The 27,804-nt window shown below is 35.4% G+C and overlaps 1 protein-coding gene across 1 annotated transcript in view; it reads left to right on the top strand.

Moving 5' to 3' along the window:
* LOC136035523 (YTH domain-containing protein 1-like) overlaps positions 1–27,804 on the top strand; it is a 65,317-nt gene that overhangs the window by 33,122 nt on the left and 4,391 nt on the right. The window contains exons 7-10 of the mRNA XM_065717367.1: positions 9,213–9,418; positions 20,123–20,217; positions 22,599–22,762; positions 24,281–24,412. Of these exons, the coding sequence (XP_065573439.1) occupies positions 9,213–9,418; positions 20,123–20,217; positions 22,599–22,762; positions 24,281–24,412 (597 nt within the window). The remainder of the gene's footprint in view (positions 1–9,212; positions 9,419–20,122; positions 20,218–22,598; positions 22,763–24,280; positions 24,413–27,804) is intronic.

The raw sequence follows: 27,804 nt of genomic DNA, 5'->3' as shown, positions 1-27,804 counted from the left end.
TCCCGCCAATCTTAAGATTTTTTTTTTCAGGGAATCTTTGATTTTTCAAAAGCTGTGGTTTAATTTTCTCCCAAGCATTTTTTTTAATTTTCTGCCCAAAAAACAGGTTTCTAAAAGAAACATTACCTAATAATTTTGGTCAGTTAGACTTCTGTTTCCACAAGTAAACAGAAAATTGTTAGTTAACTGCTGCTACTACTACTAACAACTCACCACGGCACCAAGCCACATGAGGCCAACACAGCTACGAATGCTTCTCCTTCATCATAATCTATCCAAGCCTCCCTCTTTACAACCTCCCAGGAAATTCCCACTTTCGTTAAGCCTTTCTTTATAATATCCTTCCACCAAAACCACGGACGTCCTGCTTCCCGTTTAGACCTAGACGGTTAGTCGAAAATTGCAATTTTTGGCAATCTGTCATCCTCCATTCACAGAACATGTCCTAGCAATCTCAACCTTTTTCTCATTCAAGCCCTAGAGGGCCGGATTAAACCACATTTTTTGTACAACCTTCTGTTCGAACTACGGTCGGTCAGTCGAGTACCAAGAAGAATCTCTAGGCAATTTCTCTGGAAAACATGTAGCAAATCATCCTGCGTTTTTCGGGATGCCCAAGTTCAGAACAGTATTTGTCCAGTGTCATCACTGTAGCTTCCAATATTTTAGTCTTGCTCTGCAAACATATCTTTCTATTCTTCCGAACTTTATTCAACTGTAGAAAAACACACTGAGCCTTGGTTATTCTGCTTTTAACATCTTCACTGTTCCCAACGTCTTTACTAATAATACTACTAAGGTAAGTGAAGCTATCCACTTGTTTGATCTTTTCGTTACCCAACGTCATCATCCCATCTTCACTTTTCCTAGCTTTAGCGACTTAGTCTTCTTAAAATTAATGTTCAAACCTATTCTAGCCCCCTGAACTCGCTAAACCTCTAAAAGTTTATTCACTTTGCTCACACTTTCACCTAGGATGCTTAAATCATTATAATCTAAGTCCAGGAAAGTTTTCTTACCCATTCGATTCCATGTTCTCCCATTGCCTCTCCTGTGACCTTTAAGGAAAAGCCCATTTAAATGTGGATAGAACCCAACCCTGCTCAACTCCTGATTTAATATGAAACCACCTCATTTCCTATCTTAAGTACAGCAGTGTTATTCTTGTACATAGCACTAATCACTTTAGTGTACTTGTCTTGTATACCATACAAGGATAAGACCTTTGCTAAAGCTCTTCTATCAGCTGAATCGAATGCCTGTTCATCTTCTATAACATTGAGGACTAAAGGTGGTTGATGACTCGAGCAATTCTCAATTATAAACTTGAGAGCGAAAATTCGGTCAACACATCCTCTAACCTTCCTAAAACTGCTCTGTTCTTCTCTTATAACTTTGGCTACAACACCTCTCAGTCTAGAAAGTATCATCGCTTTTAGTAATTTACTACCTACAAAGACGAGGCTAATGCTTCCATGATTATCACACTCACTCTCATCACCTATTTTATACAGTAGTTTAATAAGGACTTCCTTGAAGTTGCTAGGTACTTCCCTTTTTCAAAGTTCATATTCATAATGTTCTGTTACTTATATCTAACCTCATAGTCCCGATATTTGAGGAACTCATTTCCATAGTATCAGCACCTGGGGCCTTATTATTTTTAATGTTTTCATTACTGTCACTAATTCTTCCTCACAAAATAGATCGTCCTTTACGTCCAAGATGTCACGAACTTTTTCATTCTCATTTTTATCTTCTCCTGTAAGTCTATCCCGGTTCAGCATCTTGTCAAAACGTTCTTCCTGCCTGTCTGTAACTCTTTTTCTCTCATTAACGTTGGCCCCTTTCCTATCTTTAACTGGGCCAAGTCCAGAGTGACCACTCCCTTTCAATTTATTAACATGCCAGCATATCATTTTACTGTTATGTCGTCTTGCTGCATCTTCCAGATCCTCGGCATTTTCATCCATGGCCGCCACTCCACACCTCCTTAGTTCGTATTTTAATGCTTACTCTACTTTCTTTATATCCTTCTTATTTTCATCTGATCTATCCTTCAGATAATTCCTGTACAGGTCCCTTCTCTTTATTAAACATAAAGTATTTTTTGCTAATATTCCTAACTCTCCGTATTAGTATTCAGCTGCTCCTGGAAATTTTCTCTCAAATTTTCATCCTGGAGTCTACCAACTTCATGGCTCCCCGGAACTTATTTACCCCTCCGGGATTTCAGCTTTAAATTAACCCCAGACTCTACTAGATGATGATCTTTTAACTAGCATCAAGAACAGCACTCCTAAGCAGTTTAGTATCTTGTAATGATCCTGCCAGTTTTTGGTTTAGAATAATATGATCAATTAGGTTAGCTGTGTTACCATCATGTGAATACCATGTTAACTTATTTTTATATTTTGTAATATCATGTTAATATTTTGTGACCAAATACTGTATTGGTTGTAAATAGACTGTTATACCTGCAAAATTGTAGGAGTCTGTAGTGATTACTGTTTTCTTTTTCTAAAGCTGTGAGTTAGAAAATCTTCAAGTTGCCAAAAAAGATTTCTAAATTATAAGTCCCAAATAAAAATTCAAGCTATGTATTGCAACAGCTTATCTTACCTTTACACATCTTTTTCAAATCACAGCTACGAAATAGGCCAAACTTGTATTCCAAAATGTCTCAATTTTAAGTAAAATTAGAATTAAAAAGATTGCCCAAACTCTACCTTTTCAATAGGTATTACGACTGAATATTTCAAAACTTAAATTGATATAAGAGATATTTAGAAATAACAAGACTTATCTAAATTTCAATAGGAATAATTTAATTCATTTTTAATTGATTAATTAAACTATTAAACAACCATATGTATTACGAGAAAACTTGTTTCGGAGATAGGGCAACTGTCTTAGTTATCTGTAGTTTCAAATATTTTTATTTACTATGTACAGGCACAATTTTGATCGTTTTATTTTGGCACATCGCCATCACCATATTAATACTTTATTATATATTAAAAAACCTCATTGCTTTTATTTTAACTAGATGTGTATCATGAATTAAGAATGAGGAGTAAGTATGCCCAAAATTATCCTATCATCACCCGAATTTATCTTCAATGATTGTAGATTCATGTTAATATGAGCATGTTTATTTAGAGGAAATCAATCCTGGAGATAGGACGAGGGTCTGTGTACTCTTTAGTTTTAATTACCTTTTTGGCAAATTAAATTCAGCACTTCCACTAAGTTAAATTCCAACCGCAAGTTAAAACTCTCAAATTGTAGTCCAAGATAATTGCTCTGTAATGGCATTTCAAGCTATCTATTAGAAATCTACATTTTTCCTATGTTCGCTCTCAATATAACTTTTCAAACAAGCGGTAAAATTGTTCTTCCTTTTTTTTTCCTACTTACACTATATCAGAAACTAAATACTGACATTATTCGAGCTTTTTCTCTCTTTTTTTGAAACTCGTCGTAACGTAATTCTACAATGCTCATTAAACAGCTCAGAAGAAATCAAGCTAAAATCCTGCTAACTATTAATGCTTGTAGAAAAACCTATCTGTTAACAAATTCTACTAGGCACACAATTATCAGGTGGAAGAATCTAGATGTCGTAAATGGTTCTAGATAAACAGTCAACCACTGGCGGTTCTGACCTCTCTTGCGCCCCGGGAAAAATCTTGGCTTTGACCGGAGTAAGAAAACATATTAGAGAAAACTCAAGCTTACAAGTCTTTTAAAAAGAAGTCCATGAGTATGCGATTCAGTACTTAACAAAAGTAGGCATGAGATTTGATAAACTTCAAGTAGCTTACACGACTTTTCAAATGATAATAATTTATTTTTTATCGGTACAAAACAACAAACACAAGCGGAGTAATACGAGAAAAGAAACATAAATGATAGAGATTGGCCGACGTAAATTGACGTAGGTATAGAAGGTTAATTAAAGATGACCAAATTAGGAACTATGAGATTGAGGCCGAGATTTTTAGTTTTCTCTTTTGATTTTTGCAACGATTTTCATTGCCGTAAATTTTAAAATGTCATTGTAAGATTAGAAATATGTTCTGACTATGGTTGCCATAGTTAGTAATATAGCACGAGAACTAGTAGCATCAACAGAGCTAATATAAAGTTCCAAATCCCCCCTGCCTGAACAGCCAAAATATCCAACCTGAAACCATATTTTTTTTCTAGTTTCTTGTTTATTCTATTACTTGTTAATTTAGAAACTACCGACAAAACTGTAGAGATTTGATGAATCTTTCTCCGCTTTTCGGAGTACCCATACTTCAGAACATTATTTGTCCACTGTTATCACTGTAGCTTTCAATATTCCAATATCTTGGTTCACATACTTATCTTTCTATTTCTATTTTTTATCTTATCTTCCGAAAATACTATTATCAAATGTCTGGTCACTTATGAACAAATTAAAAGAGGTTGAACTTTGCTTGAAGAATGAACTGGTTGATATTGCTTGTATCTGTGAATCATGGTCCGCGACTGAAGATGTTGTAGCATTTGAAGGATGTGATACCTATTTCAAACCTAGAATGACACCCAATGATATTTCAGTAACACATGGTGGTGGTGTTGGTATTATTTGTCGATCGTCTATAAGAAATCGAGTTCTCACTTTCAGTAATATACCAAATAAGCATGGTTTTGAAGTATTATGGTTGTGGTGCAGGCCTAAGAAGCTTCCCAAGGAAGTGGCATCACTGGTGATATGTGTTGTTTACTATCCGCCCCGTGGCCCCTATCGTAAAGACCTTGTGAATTACTTACAGAATTGCACTGACAATGTACGATCTTTGTATCCTAATGCTGGTATCATAATGTGTGGTGACTTTAATGACTTAGATGCCAAATGGCTAAGTAATTCACTATCACTTAAGCAGGTTGTGAATGTGCCCACAAGAGGTAACCGTATGTTGGATCTCATTTTTAGCAACTGTCCTGAATATTATAATACTCCAGTTACATTACCCCCATTAGGTTTGAGTGATCACTTGTGTGTTGCTTGGACACCCAATCATTTTATCCCAAATCGACAAATAAATAGTGTGGTGTACAGGCCTTTCACACCTGAACTAGTAAATCTCTACAAGAAATGGCTCACAGATCGTGACTGGCGTGATATTCTCTCATTGTCTGACGGTGACAAAATGGCAAGTTTATTCTGTAAGGAACTATTCGAAAAATACTGTGAAATTTTCCCACAAAAAAAAATATATGTGAAATCTAATGATAAACCATGGATTACTCAAGAGATTCGGAATCTGATAAAAGTGAGGAACGAATTGCATTTAACTGGATCCGTAAAAGATTTCAAAAGAGTAAGAAATTTAATTGTATATAAAATAAGATGTTTTCGTAAGCAGTATGGGTCGAAAATAATAAGCAAAATATATAAATCCAACCCAAGGAAGTTCCATGACTTAGTTCAGAACATTATCGGGAAAAAAATAACCAGAGTTGAAGTGAGAGATGTCAATGGTAAACCCCTGTTACCTAGTGAAATTAATAACTTTTTTGCATCTGTTTGTAAAATTCATCCGCAACTAAGAAAATTACCACCGAATGATTCAGTTTCAAATATTCCTATACTAGAGATTTGTTCAGTTGCTAAAAAGTTAAAGGCACTTGATTCTCGTAAATCTAGTTATCCTAGTGAGATACCAATTAAATTGATTATTGAGTGTGCTGATCTTTTATCTACTCCTTTAACGGCAATTTTTAACCAGTGTTTTATTGATGGTGTTTTCCCATGTATTTTTAAACAGGCATATGTAACGCCAATCCCCAAATGCAAGGCACCTAAAGATATAACCGAGATGAGGCCGATTTCGAAAACTCCAGCTCTCTCAAAAGTATTTGAAAGTTTTATTTTTGATTGTTTATTTGAGGACATAAATGATAATATTGATCCCCAACAATTTGGATTTAGATCCGGGCATAGTACTGTTCATTATTTGGTTGCATTATTGGATACTATCCTTAAGCACTTAGAGAATAATGGGGCCTATGTTGAAGCATTATTTGCAGACATAGTTAAGGCTTTTGATAGTCTTGATCATAATGTAGTTGTGGAAGAAGCAAAGGCTATGGGTGCCCGTCCATTTGTTGTACGAATGCTAGCTAGTTTTCTTTTTGAAAGATCTCAGTGTGTCCAACTTCCTGATCATGAGCCATCTGAATTTGTAAATATTTTTTGTGGTTCGCCACAAGGGACTAAATTAGGCCCGCTTTCTTTTCTTATTGTTTTTAACCGTATTTTAACAACAATACGTGAGCGTTTTAAATTTGCTGATGATTTAACTGTTTTATCACTGCGACTAAGCCCTCCGACTACTGAACAGTCTGACTTGATCAAAATCTATCATGATCTAAAAGCCGAATTAGGAAAGGTAAAACTGGCGGTCAGTGAAACTAAGAGCTCTTATATGACATTTTCCTTCCTAAAGGGTAACAACCACTCTTCTCATAATTCCATACTGCCAACAAAGAAAACTGTTAAAATACTTGGGATTCTTTTGGACGATGATTTAAGATGGAATTCGCACGTTGACTATCTGACTAAAACAGGCGCCTCGCTTTTACATTCATTTTCCAACCTAAAAAGATTTGGTACACCAACTGAGGTTTTAAAGTCTGTATACTGCAGCTATGTTAGACCTTCTCTTGAGTATGCATGTCCTGCTTGGCATCCGGGATTGACAAAAGATCAAACAGATAGACTTGAGACGATACAAAAAAGAGCTGTAAAAATTATACTTGGACAAAACTACTCAACTTACGAAGATGCACTGAAACAACTCAATTTGGACTCACTTGATAGTCGTAGACATGGCTTAACATATAGATTTGGACTAAATTGTTTAAATTCCCCAGCTCATTGTCGTCTACTACCCAACTTTGCGAGCCCCCCAACTGGAGGACCAGTTACTAGACTTCGACAAATAAAAAACAATTGTCCACAGTTACTGACTTGCTCAGCATATAGTACCGAGAGATATCGCAAATCTTTTGTTCCATATTTTACCCGTCATTTTAATAATATTGACGCGACTAATATTTAATGTTTGATTAATATATTGTTTGTTTAAATTTTCCTGTGAGTGTTTTTGAAGGTATAAATTATTTTTGTCATGACATGCTAATGCTAGCTCCGGCTATTGTAGTGAATAAATATATTCTATTCTATTCTTCCGAAGCCTTTTCAACTATGAAAAGGCACGCTAAGCCTCGGTTGTTCCACTTTTAGTACCTTTAAGGCACCTATCATCTTTACTAATAATACTACCAGGGTAATTGAAGCTATCCACTTGATTGATATTTTCCCTACCAAACGTCACCTTTTCATCTTCACTTATTCCTAGCCTTTTGTGATTTAGCCTTCTTAACATTAATTTTCAAACCTAATCTAGCGCCCTGAACTCGCACAATCTCTAAAAATTCATTCGTATTATACGGAACAAAAAGGTTAAAGTTCATGAAACGAGGCAAGACTGTTGAAATGTTTTTTTTTGAATCGAAACTGATGGTTGACCTCTATGATGTAAGGCGCCATTCCATAGTTGATGAAAAAAATGGAATTATTGAAAATTTTGAATTCCACAGCTGTATGGCTCATTCTTGAAAGGCTCATTTCTCTTTTGATTGCTCAACTGAATAGCTTCAAAGCTGAAAAGAAAACTGTACTTAGAGACGAATTTTAGTGATGCGATACAAAAACGATCTCAGTACTAAAAAAGCTTAGTCAAACATGCGGACTGTCTCGGTCAGTGTCAGAAAGGCAGGATTGTTGCATTTGTTTGAACAAAATTAAGATAAATATTTAGTAGGTATGGCTAGAGGAACAAAGTTGCTCTTATGCCCTTCAATGCCCCCTCCTTCCTTCCCTGTTAATTTCTATTAGAAATATAGGCGTGTGGTTTCTAGTTTTAACCAAATTCACGCAAAGATTATCAGTATACACGGTTCTAGAGCAAGAGTAGGTGAGTGGCTCCACCGAAATCTAAGCCTCCACCCCGCCGCTGTATTGTAACTAAAATAGACAAGAATTCTAAATCTGTGTTATTGGAGGTACAAAGTTTATCGATTGTGCCTCCAATACCATGCACCCAACCAAAAACTTTTCAATAGAAAAATGGCCAGTTTTTTTCTTCTGCTTGAAATTTCCAGGGCCTCCGCTTAAAAATTACATTACCTTAGGCTATTGGCACATGAGAATTCTGATCTTTGCAGGAATAACTTGTGAAACAGTTAATTTTGGGCCAACTTATGATGTGCCAATCCGTCTTGGTCCTAACAACTGTCTTATCTACCTGTTATTAAGTTTTGATCATTTCTTGTTTTTCTTCAACTTTTTTTGTTTTGTTAAATTATCTTGCGTTTTTTTATAGCTTCTAGCACGCTATTCAGGTCCATAATTGGGAATTTTCCCTCTATCGTGGAGAGCTATTAGTAAGCAAGAATGATGAAACTTGTTCATCTTCAGGGTCAAGAAATAACACACTTATACTAATTGTGTGCGTTTTAGCAGCTTTGGAGACATCCAGTGGTGGAAAAATTTCCCTTTGTGCTATGATTGTGCAACAAGTATAAATAATGATACAATGCAATGTCTTGGTGTCGTAATTGTTAGCATTTTTTTTCGTGGTAACCCCTTGGTGATAGACTAGGAACCAAGTTGTTTTACCATCAAATATGGAGAAAACATATGCTGCGATGACTATTATGTTTTTAGGCAAAGTAAGGTAGCCTTAACGTGCACATGCTGTATAGATTGGGTTAGGTTTCTTGTTTTGGGGGAAGGTAGCACAACCTTAGCTAGCATAGATGTGTGTTTTAGAAGGTACTAGTGAGGAATAGAGCACTATGGGCTGGTGCTGTGATGAGTTTTAAGTAGTCATAGTAACAGAAAGGACTAGGAGCATTTCGAACAATAATTGAAAATTTCTGCACTTTTTAAACTAAAAGAATTAATCTATTATTACCTACTTAAGAAATTATTTAAGATAAACTATTCACAGCTTATTTAATGTCACTAATTAAGCTTCCTTAACTAATCTCTGCGGTAATTCAATAGTATTAAACCAAAATTTACCGGTAGATTACCAATTAAGCTAATCAATAAAGGTCAAAGAATAGAATAACGGCAGGATTTGAAATTCATGTTTTCCTTCTAGGAGATTGAGCCTCATGTTGGTGCTGAACTATGTCGTTTATTTGAAGAAGACAGCTCCGTGGACATGACCCCTATATTAAGGAAGGCCAAGGAGGCAGCAAGAAGACCAGCTGTGCGATCTCGCCCAATATACGTTCCACCCCCTCCCAATAAGCGAGGTCGAGGTTCCCAGTTCCGAGGATCTTCAAGGGGAAGGGATTTTGGGAGGTATAACTACGGATTTTTTGTGACAAGTGTCAATGACCTATTTAGGTCATTCGGTGTTAGTGCTAAGTGGCTTAATGTGATCTTACCTCCCAGGACTATGGACTTACTTTTGAAGAAATTTTTAGTTTCTTGAGATTCGCCCTAAAAGGATACCTGTCGCAATAATCTTTTCTACTTTTATTTCTTCTAAAAAGGGACTTAGTTCTTACTAAACTCCAGTTTCATTGCGAAACATGAGCTTCTATATCTAGAAGATAAAAGGGACTTTTATTTATTACTTAAATATGTGATTAGCCTTAAAACCTTAGGACTTATGTCCTTTTCAAGGATGTTTTTCTGATTCTACTTGCATCCTAGTTTGTGGTTAGCTCACATGAACTTTTTTTATGTGTCACCTCTATAGGCAGAGAAATTGATTTCTAATGTTAAGCGTTTCAACGGAGGTAAGTACTTATTTTGGGTAGACGGTAAGTAGTTTTCAAAATAGGCTAAATAAATTTTAAGCTGTGATCAAATATTACTGATCGAAATTATTAATTTCAAGTTACAATAATTGAATTATGAAGCCAAAATAATAACTAAATCTTTGAATTTTGAACCATGAGACATACGAACTTCTAGCTTGAATCTGTATTTCAGTGCCTTGTTATATGGCCTATGGTTTTGATATGTAGAAGTGTTATTACTGTAGCAAAGCTAGTGAAACAAACTGGTCGAAATATGAACAGTCTTGTTGAAATTTTTCGCTTGTTAATTAATTGATTAAAATTTAAATACATGAAATAATAAGGTATTTCGTGTTAGTTAAATAATGGTACTTGTATTATATACCGCCGACCTAATATTCTTCATCTAAGTAAAACCTGTTTCTCTAACGCTCAATCCTAATGAAATATACCTAAGTATGATAAAAATATAATACTTTTGAAACAAATTTGGGCTAAATATTTGCACATTAGGGGGTGGGGTAAAGTATAGGGGGTCTTTATGCCTTATGTGTTAGGTACAGTTGCATATATGAAGTATGAATTGCTCTCTAAGTTCACACTGTCTAAATACTTTACCTCCACCCACCCCCTAATGTGCAAATATATAGCCAAAATCATATATTTCTCATCTATTCTGTCACTTCTCTTTGTCTTGTCTCACGCTAAGCTGAAAGAAATTAACGAAAAAACCAGTTCTGCAATGCGTCAATAGATGAATAACTTGAGTGGTCGGCGCTATATCATACATGTACCTAGATAATAAATTAAAATGAAAACGCTCACTGTTGAAGTTACCTTTAACGCCATCTTCTCTGTTCTGACTCAGAAAGCCAGCTATTGGAGTAATGTCGTTTATATACCAGCAAATCAAAGAGGGGAAATCCTTCTTTCCCTCCCCATGGGGAGGGAAAATTTTCCTCCCTGTAAGAAGTGAAAAATAATGGATGTGCCTCTTTCCCGCCATCAGTTTCAGTTACAGGATAAAAGTGGAATGGTTTGTCATCAAAAGCTCTTTGAGGGCAGGATGTCTAAAGTGTACTAGGTGTATTCTCGCGGGAAATTTCTCCTGTACCTCCTCCCTCTCCCTTACATTGAGAATCCTGCCTTCATATTCAAAATTGAGCAGCCAAAAAGAAAAATGACCAACAGAAATAATGAAGGAAAGACCGAATTTCGGAATTTTCAACTTCCATTTCAAAATATAGGCTGAATGTATGGTGTAGAATGTCTTACAATATCTATTTCTGCATTTTTGTTTAAACTATTCCTTTTTTCGTGTTTTTGGAGCTAGAGCTATCATAGCTGGATAAAATAGAAGTTAAAAAAAACAAGAGCTAAGAGCTCATATGGCACTTGTGACGAGGCAAGAAGAGCCAAGAGCTCATATAGTATGAGCTCTAAACAATTCTAAGAATCAATAGATTGGTTTAAAAGGCAAATCAAAGGCTTAATGCCGGTCACGATTTAAAATAAGAGCTCTGAGTCACGATGTCCTTCTAAATCCCAAAATTCATTAAGATCCGATCACCCACTTGTAAGTTATAAATACCTCATTTTTTCTAATGACAGAATTTGCGATTGCTATATGCACTTGGTTAATACCAAGTGCCATAATAATTTAAAAATATGAAATCAGTGGTAATTGTGGAAGAGTTGTTCGATGACGGAAGTAATTAATTCCTGTGGATTTGGTCTGGTATCGACCAGAGACGCCACTAGCCAAATGTATGAGGAGGGGCAATGAAGTTTACCGGCAGGGTGGTCGTTTTTATGGCACTTGGTATTAACCAAGTCACATATAGCAATCGCAATTTCTGTCGGTCCCCGTTTTGCTACTTTAGGCACTTCCAGGTAAGCTAGGACGATGAAACTTGGCAGGCGTATCAGGGACCGGAAAAATAAGCACAAGTCCTAGATACATAATTGACATAACCGGAACGGATCTGCTCTCTTTGGGGTAGTTGGGGGGGGGGGGGGGTAATTCTGAAAAATTAGACAAAATGAGGTATTTTTAACTTACGAACGGGTGATCAGATCTTAATAAAATTTGATATTTAGAAGGATATCGTGTCTCAGAGCTCTTATTTTAAATCCCGACCGGATCTGGTGACATTGGGGGGGGGAGTCGGGTGGGGGAAACCTAAAACCTTGGAAAACACTTAGAGTGGAGGGATCGGGATGAAACTTGGTGGGAAAAAAGCACAAGTCCTGGATACATGATTGACGTAACCGGAACGGATCCGCTCTCTTTGGGGTAGTTGGGGGGGGGGCTAATTCTGAAAAATTAGAAAAAATGAGGTGTTTTAATTTACGAACGGGTGATCAGATCTCAATGAAATTTGATATTTAGCAGGATATCGTGTCTCAGAGCTCTTATTTTAAATTCCGGCCGGATCTGGTGACATTGGGGGGATTTTGGGGTGGGGAAACCTTAAGTCGTGGAAAACCCTTAGATTGGTGGGATCGAGATGAAACTTGGTGGGAAAAACAAGCAGAAGTCTTATGTACGTGATTTACATAATTGGAACAGATCCGCTCTATTCGGGGGGGGGGGGGTTAATTATGAAAAATTAGAAAAAATAACGCATTTTTAACTTACTAAGGAGTGATCGGATCTTCATGAAACTTCATATTTAGAAGGACCTCGTAACTCAGATCTTTTATTTTAAATCTCAACCAGATCCAGCGTCATTGGGGGGGGGGGGGGGTCAGAAATTTTAGAAAATACTTAAAGCGGAGAGATCGGGATAAAACTGGATGGGAAGAATTAAAACCTGTCTAAGATACGTGACTGACATAACCGGACCGGATCTGCTCTCTTTGGTGGAGGGGGGGGGGTAATTTTGAAAATTAAGGTATTTTTAACTTACGAAAGGATGACCAGATCTTAATGAAATTTGATATTTAGAAGGATCTTGTGCTTTAAAGCTCTTATTTTAAATTCTGACCAGATCCTGTGACATTGGGGGGAGTTGGAGGGGGAAACCGGAATTCTTGGAAAACGTGAAAATTGGGGTATGTTTATCTCACGAATAGGTGATCGAATCTTAATGAAATTTGATATTTAGAAGGAATTCATGTCTCAGAGCTCTTATTTCAAATCCTGACCAGATCTTTTGACATTGAGAGGATTTGGGGGGGGGGAATCTAGGAAAACACTTGGAGTGGAGGAATCTGGATGAAGCCTGGTGGATAGAATAAACAAATGTCTTTGATAAGTGATTGACGTAACCGTACTGGATTCGCTCTCTTTGCGGGAGTTGGGGGAGGGGTTCAGTGATTTGGTGAGTTTGGTGAAAAATTAGAAAAAATGAGGTATTTATAACTTACGAGTGGGTGATCGGATCTTAATGAATTTTGATATTTAGAAGGACATTGTGACTTAGAGCTCTTATTTTAAATCCTGACCGGCATTAAGCCTCTGATTTTCCTTTTAAATCAATCTATTGATTCTTAAAATTTTGTTAGAGCTCATACCATATGAGCTCTTGGCTCTTAGCTCTTCTTGCCTCGTTACAAGTGCCATATGAGCTCTTAGCTCTTGTGATTGACTGATTTGGGTGACATTAACATTAGAATTACCTTAAAAAACAGCAAATAAACACGCGTCTGTGATTTTTCTTTTGGGAAAACATATTCAAATTTTCACATTTTTGAAGATAGGAGCTTGAAATTTCCAGGGTTCGCTAAAATGCTGAATCTAATGTTCTGATTATCGTTACAACCACTTGCCTTTTTTTTGTGTGTTTTTTTAATTTTTGGAAAATCAAGCCGATTGTATACAGGCTCTTGGTGTTTGATGTATAAAATTATTCCTTACTAAACTTTTTGTGTTTAAATTCAGCATAGAATATAAACTCTTTTGAATTTCTTTCGCTTCAATTCTTTCATCGTATTATTATTGTTTTTTATTATTTTTTTTTTAGGGCTCGGTCCGAGTCACTCCTTACTTACAGTGTTTGTTGTGGCTAACTGTTTAATTCTACGCGTTATATTCTACATTTGTTTTGGAATATTGGTAGAATTTCTATTTTCCCCTATTTTTTCATTCTTTTTATTTATCTTAATTTTCTATTGGCTGCTAAATTTTAAATGTGTCAAGAATTTCTGCTTATGACCGAAAATTTCTATCTATGACCAAGATTTCCTAACCGTTTGGATGGTTTTATATATCATTGGAGTTAGATTAAGAAGGTCATTTTTCTTATAAAAAAGTGAATAAATAATTGTATATGGAAGGCACATGACTCTTTACTTTGGTGGCACTTCAGTGCTGTCTGATAGCAAAATTACGTAAAACAAATTCCATATTTCTCATGTAATCCATATAGTAGCCAACTGAAAAATTGCTATCAATGAAAACAAAAAGAACTTCCACATGGCTGAATCTTATTGACAGAAGTCTTATAAATGTTTCTTATAAAACGTTTGTATTCTAAATTAAGGGCACCTAAGAAGGGAACTTCCTAATAAAAGTTCTTAAATATAGCAGAAAGTAAACATGGTATTTTTATATACTTATGCTTTTATACTTAAAAATAAGAAACAATTACCACATGGTTGAATCTTATTGACAGAAGTCTTATAAATGATTCTTGTCTTTCTTAGTCTTATTAATGCTTGAAAGTTGAACAATGTTCAAGTCGAGAAGTTACGAACAGCGATCGTAATTGGTGCTGTAATCGTGCATAATTTTGATTTTATCGACTAGTTTGACTGTAATGTAGCCTGGATATTAGTTTTTATATATGCTAATGTAAAACCATTCAAGGTACACAAACAAATAAAATTGGTAAAATGTAAACAACTACAGGTTACATCAAAGTCCTAACTGGGGGGTGGGAGAGAGGGGCGTCTAAGTCATTTTTTAAGTCAGGCCATTTAAAAAAAAAGCAGTCGCATCATCGACACAATGCCTGCTGGTAACCTGGAATGGAATTTTCAAATTTTAGTAAAAAACGAACTATGATTCTTCTAAAAGATTAATGTAAATTTCAAAGGCATACGACAATTTGTAGAAAGTTCTACAGAAGATTAAGCCATCATTGAGGGAATTCTATTTTCTGCTAATATTGTGGTATTATTGACCACAAATCGTATAACCTAAACTAAAACTGTATAAGGACCCTGTATATAAAACCAAAAAACTACAAATGAAAAGTATATATGAAACCTAAAGCTATAAACTAAACCAAAAATCTTGTATTTTTTAAGCAATACTGCATGTAAGAGCGATTAGCTTGTATGCGATGTCAAACCTAAAATAAACATAAATTACGTTAAATGAACGGACGCTTAAAGCTCTATCACCAAAGCAATTGTCAAAAATGATTTTTGTTAATAAATTTTTAAGTCCCCTGGATCTAAATTCTAGTCCCCAATGTGTCATTTTGGCTTTACTGAAGTTATATTGAACCTGAAATGAAGAGAAATGGCAATGAAAAAATAGGTCAATTTTAAAACAAATGGATCTTTCTTTTGCAGTTTTTGATTTATTTGGTTATTGTGTATATTAATAATATTATTGCTAGGAAATAAGTTTTGTTAGTAATAAACAAGTGTGGCACTACTAGTCGTGGTCTGAGCCCGTATCGAACAGTAATCGAACAATATCGAACAGTAAACCGTATCGAACAGTAATCGAACAATATCGAACAGTAAACCGTATCGAACAATCGAACAGTCATGTTCGATTGTATTTCAATATTAAACTTATATTTGCAATCAAGTATCTCAGAAACCTTCTAATACCTACTTTGGTGAATTTCAAAGACTATTTGTGTACTTTTTTTGTTTAATATTAGATCTCCGTATCATTCTTATGTTTGTTATGAACTTCTAAAAACTTGTTTCACCAAAGAAGTTTTTCAGAGAAAAGTAAAGTTACATGAAACCAAAGATGAACAGAAATAAAGTCAAATAATTTTTCAAGCGTAAAGCTACCAACAATCCTCATCAATTAATAAATGAAATCCAAAGCGAACAGAAATTACAATTAATAATAGTCAAACTCAATGAGCAAAAACTAGGCAGTTTAGGGTTGATGCCCCCCGCATGCCTTCTTAATACCAGAAAATAATTTGCACTTTTAAATATATAAGTTTCATCAAGAGTCTTATCCAGCAAAAGTTACGAGCCTGAGAAAATTTGTATTTAAAAAAAAAAGAAGGGGGAAACACCTCCTAAAAGTCATAGAATCCTAATGAAAATCACACCATCAGAATCAGTGCATCATAGAACCCTACTGTAGAGGTTTCAAGCTCCTATCTGTAGTAATGTAGAATTTTGTTGTTGTTTTTTTTGCCAGAAGAAAGATCACAGGATGCTTGTTTATTTTTTTTTTTCCAGCGGTGATCGTATCGACCCAGAGGCCCTAGAATGTCATGAGGGGGCTCATTCTAACGAAAATTAAGTTCTAGTGCCTTTTAAGTGACCAAAAACTGGAGGGCAACTAGGACCCCTCCTGCGCTCATTTTCCCAGTCACCAATCAAAATTTTGACACAGCCACTTTGTTCAGCATAGTCGAAAAATCTAATAACTATGTCTTTGAGGACGACTTAACCCCGACAGTCCCCGAGGGAAGGGCTGCAAGTTACGAATATTGCCCATTGTTTGCATATAGCATTGGTTACTGGGAAGTATACAGACGTTTTCATGGAGGATTTTCCTGGTTGTGAGGGGGGAGGGGGTTACTCAAGAGGATATTTCCACGGAGGAATTTATCATGGGGGAACAGAATTTATATGAAGGGGACGCTAGATTTTCCAGCATTATTTAAAAACAGTGAGAAATTAAAAAAAAAAAACTAGTTCTTTCGACTGAAGGTTAGGAGCAGCATTATAACTTAAAACGAACATAAATTATTTCGTATATGAGGGGGTCCGTCCCCTCCTCAATACCTCGCTCTTTACGCTAAAGTATTTTAAGTAATTTCAAAAGAGCTATTTATTGTAATTAAACAGCCTTTGTGATTCAGGGGTCATTCTTAAAGAGTTGGGACAAAATTCGAACTTAAGTGTAAAGAGCGAGGTATTGACGAGGGGGTGAACCCCCTCATATACATAATAAAAATATACGAAAATAGAAGTTTGTTACGTGAGTGAAAAAATTTTTACGTGAGTTACGTGTGTGAAAGAAACGAAAAAAATGGAGGGCAACTAGGCCCCCTCCCCAGTTCCTTTTTTCTCAAAATCGTCTTATCAAAACTTTGAGAAAGCTATTTAGCCCAAAAAGTAAAATTCATATGCAAATTTCGTTTTAATTATTCATGAACGGTGTTTTGAACTGAAAGGAAGGAGTGAAATTAAAACTTGTGTTTAGGAGGGACAGCCCCTTTCATATATGGAACAATTTCTGTTCGTTTTAAGTTTTAATTTCGCTCCCTATTTTCAGTTAGAAAAACTTGTTTTTTTTATTGAATATTGGACAATAAGCCGCGAAAGATGTGGTTCAAACCCACTTTTAAGGGATGCAATAAAATGAAGGTTACGATAGCAAGGCCAAATTTTACGGTTGAAGGATTAAAAATGGAAAAGATTTTTAGGATTATAATATGACATTTTTTGCCATCCATCTGAGGACAAGCGAAAAGCAGGTCGTCCCCGAATGTGGTGAGAATAAACCATAAGGAAGGATTTAAGGAAAGTGGAACTTCATTTCTGGGTGCAAAGAGTCATACTTCAATAGTTAGAGAGGGAGATGCGAGTGTGTGTGGGCCACCTTTTTTGACCCTTCAGTCATACAAATTGTATGACTGATCATTAGTAAGAGTGACAGTAAAGAGTGAATCTGTTGTGGCACCAGTTGGCTTGATGATGTAGTGATTTATTGTAATAGTAATACTGTTTCAGTCATGGATAAATTTAAACTTACTCATTTTATCTCGCTAACTAGTTTGGTAGGCAAAAAGCTAGGGAAATGATTGGGCGGGGTTTAGTAGACCCCATACCTAACACAATTCGATGACAAACTTCCCCCTGATTTTTATTGTTCAGACACCTATGTAAAATCCAAAAGTTAGAAACTTTAAAAGAGTTTTAAAAAGTTAGAAAAGTTAGAAACCCCCTTTCCCCCTGATTTTCATTGTTCAGACACCTACGTAAAATCCAAAAGTTAGAAACCAGTTAATGTTTTTGGCTTGGTTGGATTTAATACCTATTCAATGTTGTTTCTATATTTTATATGACCTTCAGATTTTAAATCATAACTGGTTCTGACGATAAAAAGCTTTGTCACTACTCGAGTATGACCTTGTATTTGAAAACATGAACAGTTTAGTCTTTCTTTTCTGATTTTGTTGGCTTCTCACAGACGTATATGGAAGTAACAAAATGTGGAAAAGTAGTTTTATGCGCCTAAGAAACATTCTGAAGGTTTGTTACTATTGTTGAATTGATTAGTTTTCAGATCTTTTAATTCACCAAGCCAGAAACTTCTAGAATATGTTACTTGCTTAAAAATAGGATGATCAAATTTTATTTGGATGATGGAAAAGGCTGAATCTATTGAATAAATAGAAAAATTGTTTTCTTATATTAAAACATTAAAAAAGCAGGAAAACAACATCCAAGTCTTGCACAAAGAAAAGACAGTATTCAAGAGAGGGGTTAGGAGGTTTGACCCGCACACCCTTCTCCCTTTAAAATATTTTTCCAACTCTCAAAACATAGTAAAATGCTTTAAAGTATATTTCTTTTGCTTATACATTACTATGTATTTGCTGATACAAATATATAGTATTGATAGGCAATAGTTTGGGACAAATTAGTGATGATACTAAAATAAAATTCTTGTTATTTCAATTTTCTGCTTCTGTAGCACCATTGAGACGTAAAAGTTTTCAGTTCGAATTCTTGCCTTTTCAATCTTCCGATTTTGTAATTTTAGTGTGACGTTGAAATTAAGGAAAAGGACTTGTCATTTATAACCCTTGTTTTATTATCGATAGCTGTGGCTCGGGAAATTATATATGCTTACTAGAAAAAAATTATCTACAATCCAAAAAATCTAAATTTCTATTACGGAAAACAAAATGATTTGACTTGGTTATTATCTTTTTTTATCGATATCGATTATGTTTTTCATCGATAGCTACGGCTCGGGAAAATATGTATGCTTCTGGAAAAAAATTCTAAATTTCTATTACGAAGATAAAATGATTTTCATGAATGATATTTTTTACAATTATATAAACAGGTAACTTTTCCGGTTAGTTCTGTTCCTTCTTTTCTTTCTCGGAATCTCAAGCCTTCAAATGAAGGTACACTTGTAGACACTCGTCCTTCATCTGATCTAACTACTTTGGCAACACCCATGAAATCCGCAAAGAAAGCCCGAGACCTTTCTCTAAGAGTCTTAACTGTCCCTCATGTTGAATATTCTTATGGGAATGGTCTTTAAGCGTGATCTTTAAAATTAAGTTTGGTCCATAGCAGGGGGAGGAATTTTTACGAGAGTTAAAACATCAGTAACTCTAGGTCCATCCAATTTTATGTGTTGTCCAGAGGCAGAATAACTTAATTCTAATTTGTAGGTTCCTTCTTTACTTAGATGATGCTTTGGCATTGTCCCAAAAAAACTCAAAGATCGTATTTTTTTTTTTAATATTAGTGTCTCGGACTAATATATTAATCGTGTCCAAACGACGTCTCCTATAATCCCGAAAATATTAAAAGTATATATATAAAAATATTGTAACTTATTTTATAGACTAGTTTTGCTTACACATTTTTATTATGAAATTAATTTTTTAACTGAATTTTGTGGTATCTGCCGGGTGGTATTTTTCTTTTCTCTGATGTATCCCTGGACTATGTAAGCTAGTCTGTTGTAAATAGTTCTTCTTTTTAGATATTAAACTGTCATATCCAAATAAGGTTGTGCCTTGGAACGCTTAACCATTTCATATTTTTTGTATATAACGTATCTTATTATTCACGTCTTATTATTCAAACTGTGGTCTTGTATGTTTTTATAGGTTTAATCAAGTTGGCCTCTGAGCAGTTAAAATATTTCAGAATTTTTTTTCATGTGCTTGCATATAAAAAGTTGAATTAAATTGTCTGAAATGGAGAAAACTATAATCCATGTAAAAATAATATTTTGATTACTGCTAAGAAGTATGTATTAGTCAATCGAAATTAAAGACTTCGTAGATTGAATAGCTTATAGTTTGATTTCATTTATTAATTTAATCCTTTTTTTTTGGTTTTTTAGGCATACTGGATATGGTCGCCGGAATCAAGACGGTGGATCTATACAGAGAAACAGGGGAGGTGGAGGTTTTCGAGGAAGAGGACGCCACCGAGGAGGTATTGTATCTGATTCCAATACATAACTGCTAAGCTTTTTTCCGTGAATGGGTACTAAGCATGCTAAGTATTATGAAATTTGTATACTTCTGCAAACTCAAGGATTAATTAAGTACATGAACACGAAAATAAGCAAATCATAGAAAGATGGGAAGTTTTTTTTTTCAAAAAATAGCTTTGTGGGCTATATGAAAGAAACCTACACTCAGCAGCTAATATCTACAATTTATTAAACTCTGGAAAAATAGGCTATGGAATATATCCTATTTGCAACAAAACCATATAATTCATTCACTATAACCCAAACGAAAACAATAGCTTTATAATCAGTCTATAGACCATGCCATTTACGTCCACTCTAGTAAGGGGAGCTATGGTTTTGAGAATATAAATACAATATGAAAACCTGATAAATATGAACTGAAAAGAAAGGAAAATGACTCATAAAACAGGCGTGTCAGTGAAGGAGGGCTCAAGTCGCGGACCGTAGTGAGGAAAGAATGTGACACTAGAGTATATATAAGCTCATACTGTGCGATGACCCAAAGCCTCTTCGGCTAACTGTAGTGAGTGAAAATTACCATATATACTTAAGAAGTAAAATTGGAACAATCTACTTAAAAAATTGAATTTGAACTCTATTTAGAAAGTAGAACTATTGAATATTTAACTTAAATTAATATAAGACAGTTTAATATTTAGCAAAATATTTAAAGCCTAAAGGCATTATAACTAATGCTAAATATTCAAGAACAGTATGTTAAAAAGTAGAACTAACACCTTTTGTCTTTTGAGCGCCTTGATTACATTTATGTTTTTATCTTATAGAAATTGAAGCTCATTTCTATAGATATTAACAATTAATTTTTCTTTTACATTAATAACTAATTAGTAAGCTAATTTTTAATGTATTATTCAATATAATTTAATTTAAAATGTTTTTATTCTTTGCTACTAAGGTTCGCCATTTTTGTCAGTAAAATCTTTTATTCTCTTATAACGTCTGAGATGCCCCGATATACTCCCAGCAAACTAGACCGATTGCTTTACAAATTGCCAGTGGAAGTTATCAAAGTTTTTGGATATCAGTTTTGAATAATTTGAATGAATGGAATTAAAAGAAAATGTCATAAAAAAATTCTTTTTGAAATTGTAAACTACATTAAAAGTCACAGCTGTATTTATTCTTAGAAATTGATTAATAACTGTTGTAATTGTGTTCTTGTTGACGCTATGAAGAAAAACACTGGTCGAAATATGTATCATTTTCATTATAGCGCAAATCATTCCTTCGGAGTATTTGAGATATGCTAGTCTCATTGGCTATAATTTCTGTTCATTACTAATTTGACTGGATTATGTATTTTGGTTTACGTTTGTTTAGGGTTGAATTTATTCATTTGTAGCAACATCCATTATTTTTCTGTCTGCATTATCTAATCATGTCAAATTATGTTGGTTTTAGGTTTTATTCATTCATTCATTGTAAAATCGTACTTATTATATATTTTTTTTCTACTCGCACTAGGTTTAAGGACATTTAATGCCAAAAATTTCATTTTGCGAGTCTTAGCTTCGGCTGACAGTCTCAAAGACTTTAAGGGTCCATTGTTAAGTTTTCTCATCACCACATGGAGCTTTCTAAACAATTCTGTGGTATAAATTGATTGGGGTTTTTAGATGTCAACAGTTAGAAATGGCAGTTTAAAACAAAAGAAAACTGTAGTCTCTTACTTATTGTTTAGCAAAACGCTGCCTAACCAATGTACGTACAGCATAAATAATGTACACCTTGTGTTTGCAAAGATTTCAATCAAGGGAGTTAGCACAACAGGAAAATTTAAAAGCTGTCAAATTTTTTAATGAGGATTTTTTGACTTGATTTTTAATATTTTCCAAGCAGGTATACAAATTTTTTTTAGGGACTGCCCTTTCCAGAATCATAGAAAGGAAATTCTGCTCTGTTAAAAAAAAAAAAAAAAAACTAAATTTACACTTTTATGATGAAAGTTTCATCGAATCTTAAAATATCTATCTCTGGCACAAAACTGGAGAAGCTAAATGGTTTTCCTAAGATTTTCGGGAAATTAGATGTCATTTAGTTTTCTATCGTTAACTAAGCTATTAATTGTAGCTTAACTAAGCTATTAAGTTAAATGTCGTTAACTAAGCTATTATTGAATAGCTTAACTAAGCTATTCAAGCTATGGCAAAACCGCCCAATTAATTCTGAATAGTTTGGCCACAAAAACTAAACAAAAGATTTAAATGGACGAGATAGGGTGATTTTTTTTATGTATCGATCGTCCTTAATAATAGACAAATAAAAGAAGAGTCATTTTCTTTTTTTAAGAGTAACTTAAATGATGTTTCATGCTTAGGTCCAAGATATGAACCGCAAATATTTGAGGGAAGAGTCAATAGACAACGCTCAACATTTCGTCCCAGACCTACACCTGTGACTCATCCGAAGCCTTATGCTCACGAAATCCCTAGAGACTGGAATTATATGCCGATGCAGCCTGTCCACTTTACTCCGCCTCCTGTATGTACATGATTTATCCCTTTTCGTTTTCTTTTTTTAATTCATTAATTAATTAAGGTAGTTCTAATACTTGCTAAAAAAAAAGAAGCCTAAAATGTCCCTAATTTATACATTTTTAAGTTTTTTACATTTTTAATGAATATTTTTATTAATGAATGCTATCTGCTAAGATTTGATCTTGTAATTACAAGCAGGCCTTGAGCTAAAATGCAGCTATGGATTTTTATTAATGTTATTATTATTATTCTGGGCCGAATCACAAAACTGAGTCAATGGGCAGATCACAAATTTTCTGCACCTATCCCCTTCCCAAAAAATTAATATGATGTGACATGAATAGACTAGGCGGTATTGAAGCCCCTTTGGGCGGATATTTTGAGATCCCTTGCCTGTTTCTTTTTTTCCTATTTGTAGAAAGATCTTCCTTGGTATTGTCAAGGTGTCAAGCTAAGATCAAGTTGGAAAGTTTCCGTTTTCTGACTTAGTTGTTACGAAAATCCTTTTTTGATCCGTATATTTTTAAAAATGTGTCTAGTATTTTGCAGGCTATTTTTTTGTAGGCCATATGTGACCCGTGAGCGAGACACCTCTGTTCAAGATTAATGCTACGATTTTGCCTTAAAAATGATTTTTCTTCGAATAATGAGAATAAGGAAATAAAAATCTAGCAGAAAAGGGTTTTTCGGTTCTTGAGTTTCTCTAAACCTTCTCTTTAAGTGTTTTCACTTTTTGCCACTAACTTGTTCCATTTTGTCTCTTTATTTTAATATGTTATTTCCCTAAGAACCTTGCTGAAGCTTATGAATCCTTTTGGACTTCACATGGTCTATTATGGTTATCAGTATACGTTAGATTGTCTATTATTTTTAGAGAAATATGCTACGAAAAGTTACCAGCGCTTTTGGTTCAACCTGCGAAGAGGGTCGTATCCAGGATTTTTTTCCGGGGGGGGGGGGATTACAAAAAAACTTAAAAAATACATAAACAATTTGTTTATATTCATTTTTGTTACGTATTTGCGATTCGGAAAATATTTTGGGGTGGGCTCAAACCCACCCCATGCGTTGTTAGAGATTCATGGATGGAACACTAACACGAGGATTTCGCAAATACTGAAGATCAATTTGCCTAAGGCAATTCAGTAGCTGATGAGTGAATCAACACCCCTTTCGCTAAATGACAAGTTGTACTATTTCTTTCTTCTTGTCATCTACAGTTAGCCTTGTACGTAAGAGGAGCTTGGAACCCGTGTCCCTCTTCTCCCAAATCTTGAGCTTTTTTGATGGATTTTTTATGTTTTCTATACAATCCGCTAATCTTTAGACGTGTTCCCCATCCCTCTGAAATGTTAATCACTTCCTCCTCCTCCCTTCCCTCCGGAATAAAATGAGCCCTTATGCGTACCCCTCGTTTATAGCAAAATGAGTTAAATTCTGTGCTGTATATTTAGATTTTTTAATCATTCGCCTCGTGCTTATTTTCTTTTGTAATTTGTTGAAATTTCGATCTATTTTATAGCCAATTTTTGATCCTATGAATCCGCCGCGCTATTATGAAGGTCCACCAATAAGCAACTACAGAATGCTCAGCAATGACCAAATGACAAGATCTGTGTCTAGCAACGCCAGGGATCGGAAATATGTGGACAATGTAAGTTGTTGCCATTTTTTTTTAAACTCTACTGTCCAGTGTGCTGAGGTAATTAACCGTTAGGAATGTATTCTAAAATTTCGTGTTGCTAAACAGATTAACTTGCAGAGTAATCCAATTATAAATTATATACGTGTCACCTCCAATACGATGAATCCTGAAAAAAAGGGGGGTAAAGGATACGGCATTAGACTTTACAGTCCGTACTGGCGGTGCTGATTTCCGTTTCTTAGCCCTTCAGCCAGGAAGTGCAATGGGGGGTTGGGGGCCATCCATCCTGTGCTTTCGCACACCCTTCCTGTTTACCTTCCCCAGATTTCTCCAGGTACCCATTTAGAGCTGGGTCGACTCTGGCTAAGCTTACAGAGTCACGCCACTAACCCCCGTCCCAAACTGAAGAATTGGGTACACTGGGATTCGAACCCGCGTCCTCTCAGACAAGGGATCCCGAATCCAGCGCACCAACCCACTCGGCCAGGACGACTATAACGAATCCTGAATCCTGCCCCTAAGATTGGTCCCAGAGAGCTTCCCATCTAAAAAAGGGAAAGATAGTGGCCAAAAATTTGCTTTTGTCTTATTGTAAGCCCTCTCCAATCCCGGTGTAAAATGATTGGCCCTTTTCTTTTCTGAAGGATCGACCTTTTGTGTACTTATACCTATTTAAATGTTAGAAATAATCATTTTCAAGTAAGCCTAGTTAAGTTTTTCATTCTTGAATAATATCAATAACTGAGAAGTTAAAATTATGGGAAATTTTGCGCTGATCATGTTGTTAAGGTAAAAGTCAAATGTGCTTGCATGCAGGGTGGAAAAATTAGTATTTGGGAGGCACCGACAAAAAATTGAATCCCCCATTGCTTTTGCTTCTCTGGCCTCGTGATTGGTGTAATTTTTGACTCTCTGGGGAGCAGGCAACTTACCTGTAAAACTACTCCCTGGATTTACCCCTGCTGGAATTGGCATCAGTTCTTTTGCTGGTTTTCTTAATGCTGAAATATATTGCTGGTGTTTAAGCATAAGGTTATCTGGCATATACCATAAGCTACTAAAAGACGAAGATGATCGTTGCGAATACCAATGTGAAAAAATTAGTATTTGGGATGCACCGACAAAAAGGTGTAAAAATTAGTATTTGGGAGGCAATGACAAAAAAGTGGCTCCCCCATTGCTTTTGCTTCTCTGGCCTCGTGATTGGTATAATTTTTGACTCTCTGGGGAGCAGGCAACTTACCTGTAAAACTACTCCCTGGATTTACCCCTGCTGGAATTGGCATCAGTTCTTTTGCTGGTTTTCTTAATGCTAACATATATTGCTGGTGTTTAAGCGCAAGGTAATCTGACATATACCATAAGCTACAAAAAGACGAAGATGATCGTTGCGAATACCAATGTGGAAAAATTAGTATTTGGGATGCACCGACAAAAAGGTGTAAAAATTAGTATTTGGGAGGCAATGACAAAAAAGTGGCTCCCCCATTGCTTTTGCTTCTCTGGCCTCGTGATTGGTATAATTTTTGACTCTCTGGGGAGCAGGCAACTTACCTGTAAAACTACTCCCTGGATTTACCCCTGCTGGAATTGGCATCAGTTCTTTTGCTGGTTTTCTTGATGCTAACATATATTGCTGGTGTTTAAGCGCAAGGTAATCTGACATATACCATAAGCTACAAAAAGACGAAGATGATCGTTGCGAATACCAATGTGGAAAAATTAGTATTTGGGATGCACCGACAAAAAGGTGTAAAAATTAGTATTTGGGAGGCAACGACAAAAAAGTGGCTCCCCCATTGCTTTTGCTTCTCTGGCCTCGTGATTGGTGTAATTTTTGACTCTCTGGGGAGCAGGCAACTTACCTGAAAAACTACTCCCTGGATTTACCTCTGCTGGAATTGGCATCAGTTATTTTGCTGGTTTTCTTAATGCTAACATATATTGTTGGTGTTTAAGCGTAAGGTAATCTGACATATACCATAAGCTACTTAAAGACGAATATGATCGTTGCCATTTTAGCTAAAGGCTATAACTGACATTTGCTCAGATCTTCTACTTCCTTTTCATGGTTCAAGAGAAAAAGGACCTTTAGACATAGCACTTAAGCCAAAAGACTCAGCTTATATATAATGTGATGAGCAATTGCCAAACGGTAAGACCATGTCTAAGAACATGGAAGAAAAGAAATATGTGGGCAGGTGGTCGTTTTGTGTGTGTGTATTTTTTTTTTCATCATAAGTGAAAGTAAGGTAAATTTGTCATTGTATCCTGAAGGTAAGGAGAGGTGATACACTACCCTCCTGCTACCATTTACATACTCCTCAAAATCTTTTTATACCGGTTATAATAACAAATAAACCTTGTTATAATTGGGCGGGTCTGTTATTCTTTCCAGAAATGAGGAATAACGTGATTAGACCCAGAAAAATACACAGTTAAACATTTGAAATTAAAACTGTTTAACTCGCGACAATAATCTCGTATTTTTCTCTTCGGTGTCGCTCAAGGCTCATTTACAGTGAGATTTTACTAATACTGAGATATTAGCCAGCGCTAATTTGAGCCAATAAGATTATTATAGGATTTTCTGGTTGGCTGAAAAAATCCATAAAAATATTTCTCATTGGTCTCAAATTAGTGCTATATTAGTGCATTGAATATGCTGATTATTTAGAATAGTAAATAATCGGCAAGAAAATGCAGTATCTTCATGTGCCTAAGTTCACGTATGCAATAATTTCTTTCTTTTGGCGTTTCAGCCTCCAAAAAATGGACTATTATCCTTCAGTTTTTTTCAGACAGTTAAGTTAATACAGTACCTAAACAGTTGTGACTAATACACTGTAGGTATGTACACTTTTTCTTGCACTGACAAATAACCAAAATTGATCGACTTAAAGGTGTCAAAATTCATGCAGAATAATTTCAGAACGATGAGAATCTACACAGACTATATTTTCCAAAATATATATATACATATAACTAACAGAAAAATAAATGTGATGAAATGGTAACGAGCATATGAGGGCCAAAGGTCTGAGCTCCTGACCGTAAACGAGCAGAGGGATGTGATTTCCGGTAATTTTCGTGAAAGGCGAAGGCCTCAGGCCTTCCTTGACATGGGGTGAAGGTCCGAGGACCAGTGATAGGCCCCAAAAAGCCTGCAAAGCCGCCTTGTTTGCTACTAAATATACGTTATGTATGCTAATAAACTGTTAATAAACAAAAGACCTAACGCATAATAAATCACTGAAACAGCGTGGTTGAATATCCTGCAGTAATCCAAAGACAAGCCACAATACATGAAATTCACGGAGGCTCGCAGCTGGCAAAATTGTCAAGGTTGGACAAAATTCCCGAACAGACTGACGAGGAAGAATCCCTGCTAAAAGCCCAAC

This window comes from Artemia franciscana, chromosome 14, assembly GCF_032884065.1.
Source record: "Artemia franciscana chromosome 14, ASM3288406v1, whole genome shotgun sequence".
NCBI classification, from domain to species: Eukaryota; Metazoa; Arthropoda; class Branchiopoda; order Anostraca; family Artemiidae; genus Artemia; species Artemia franciscana.
This window is presented reverse-complemented; position numbering and strand designations above follow the sequence as displayed.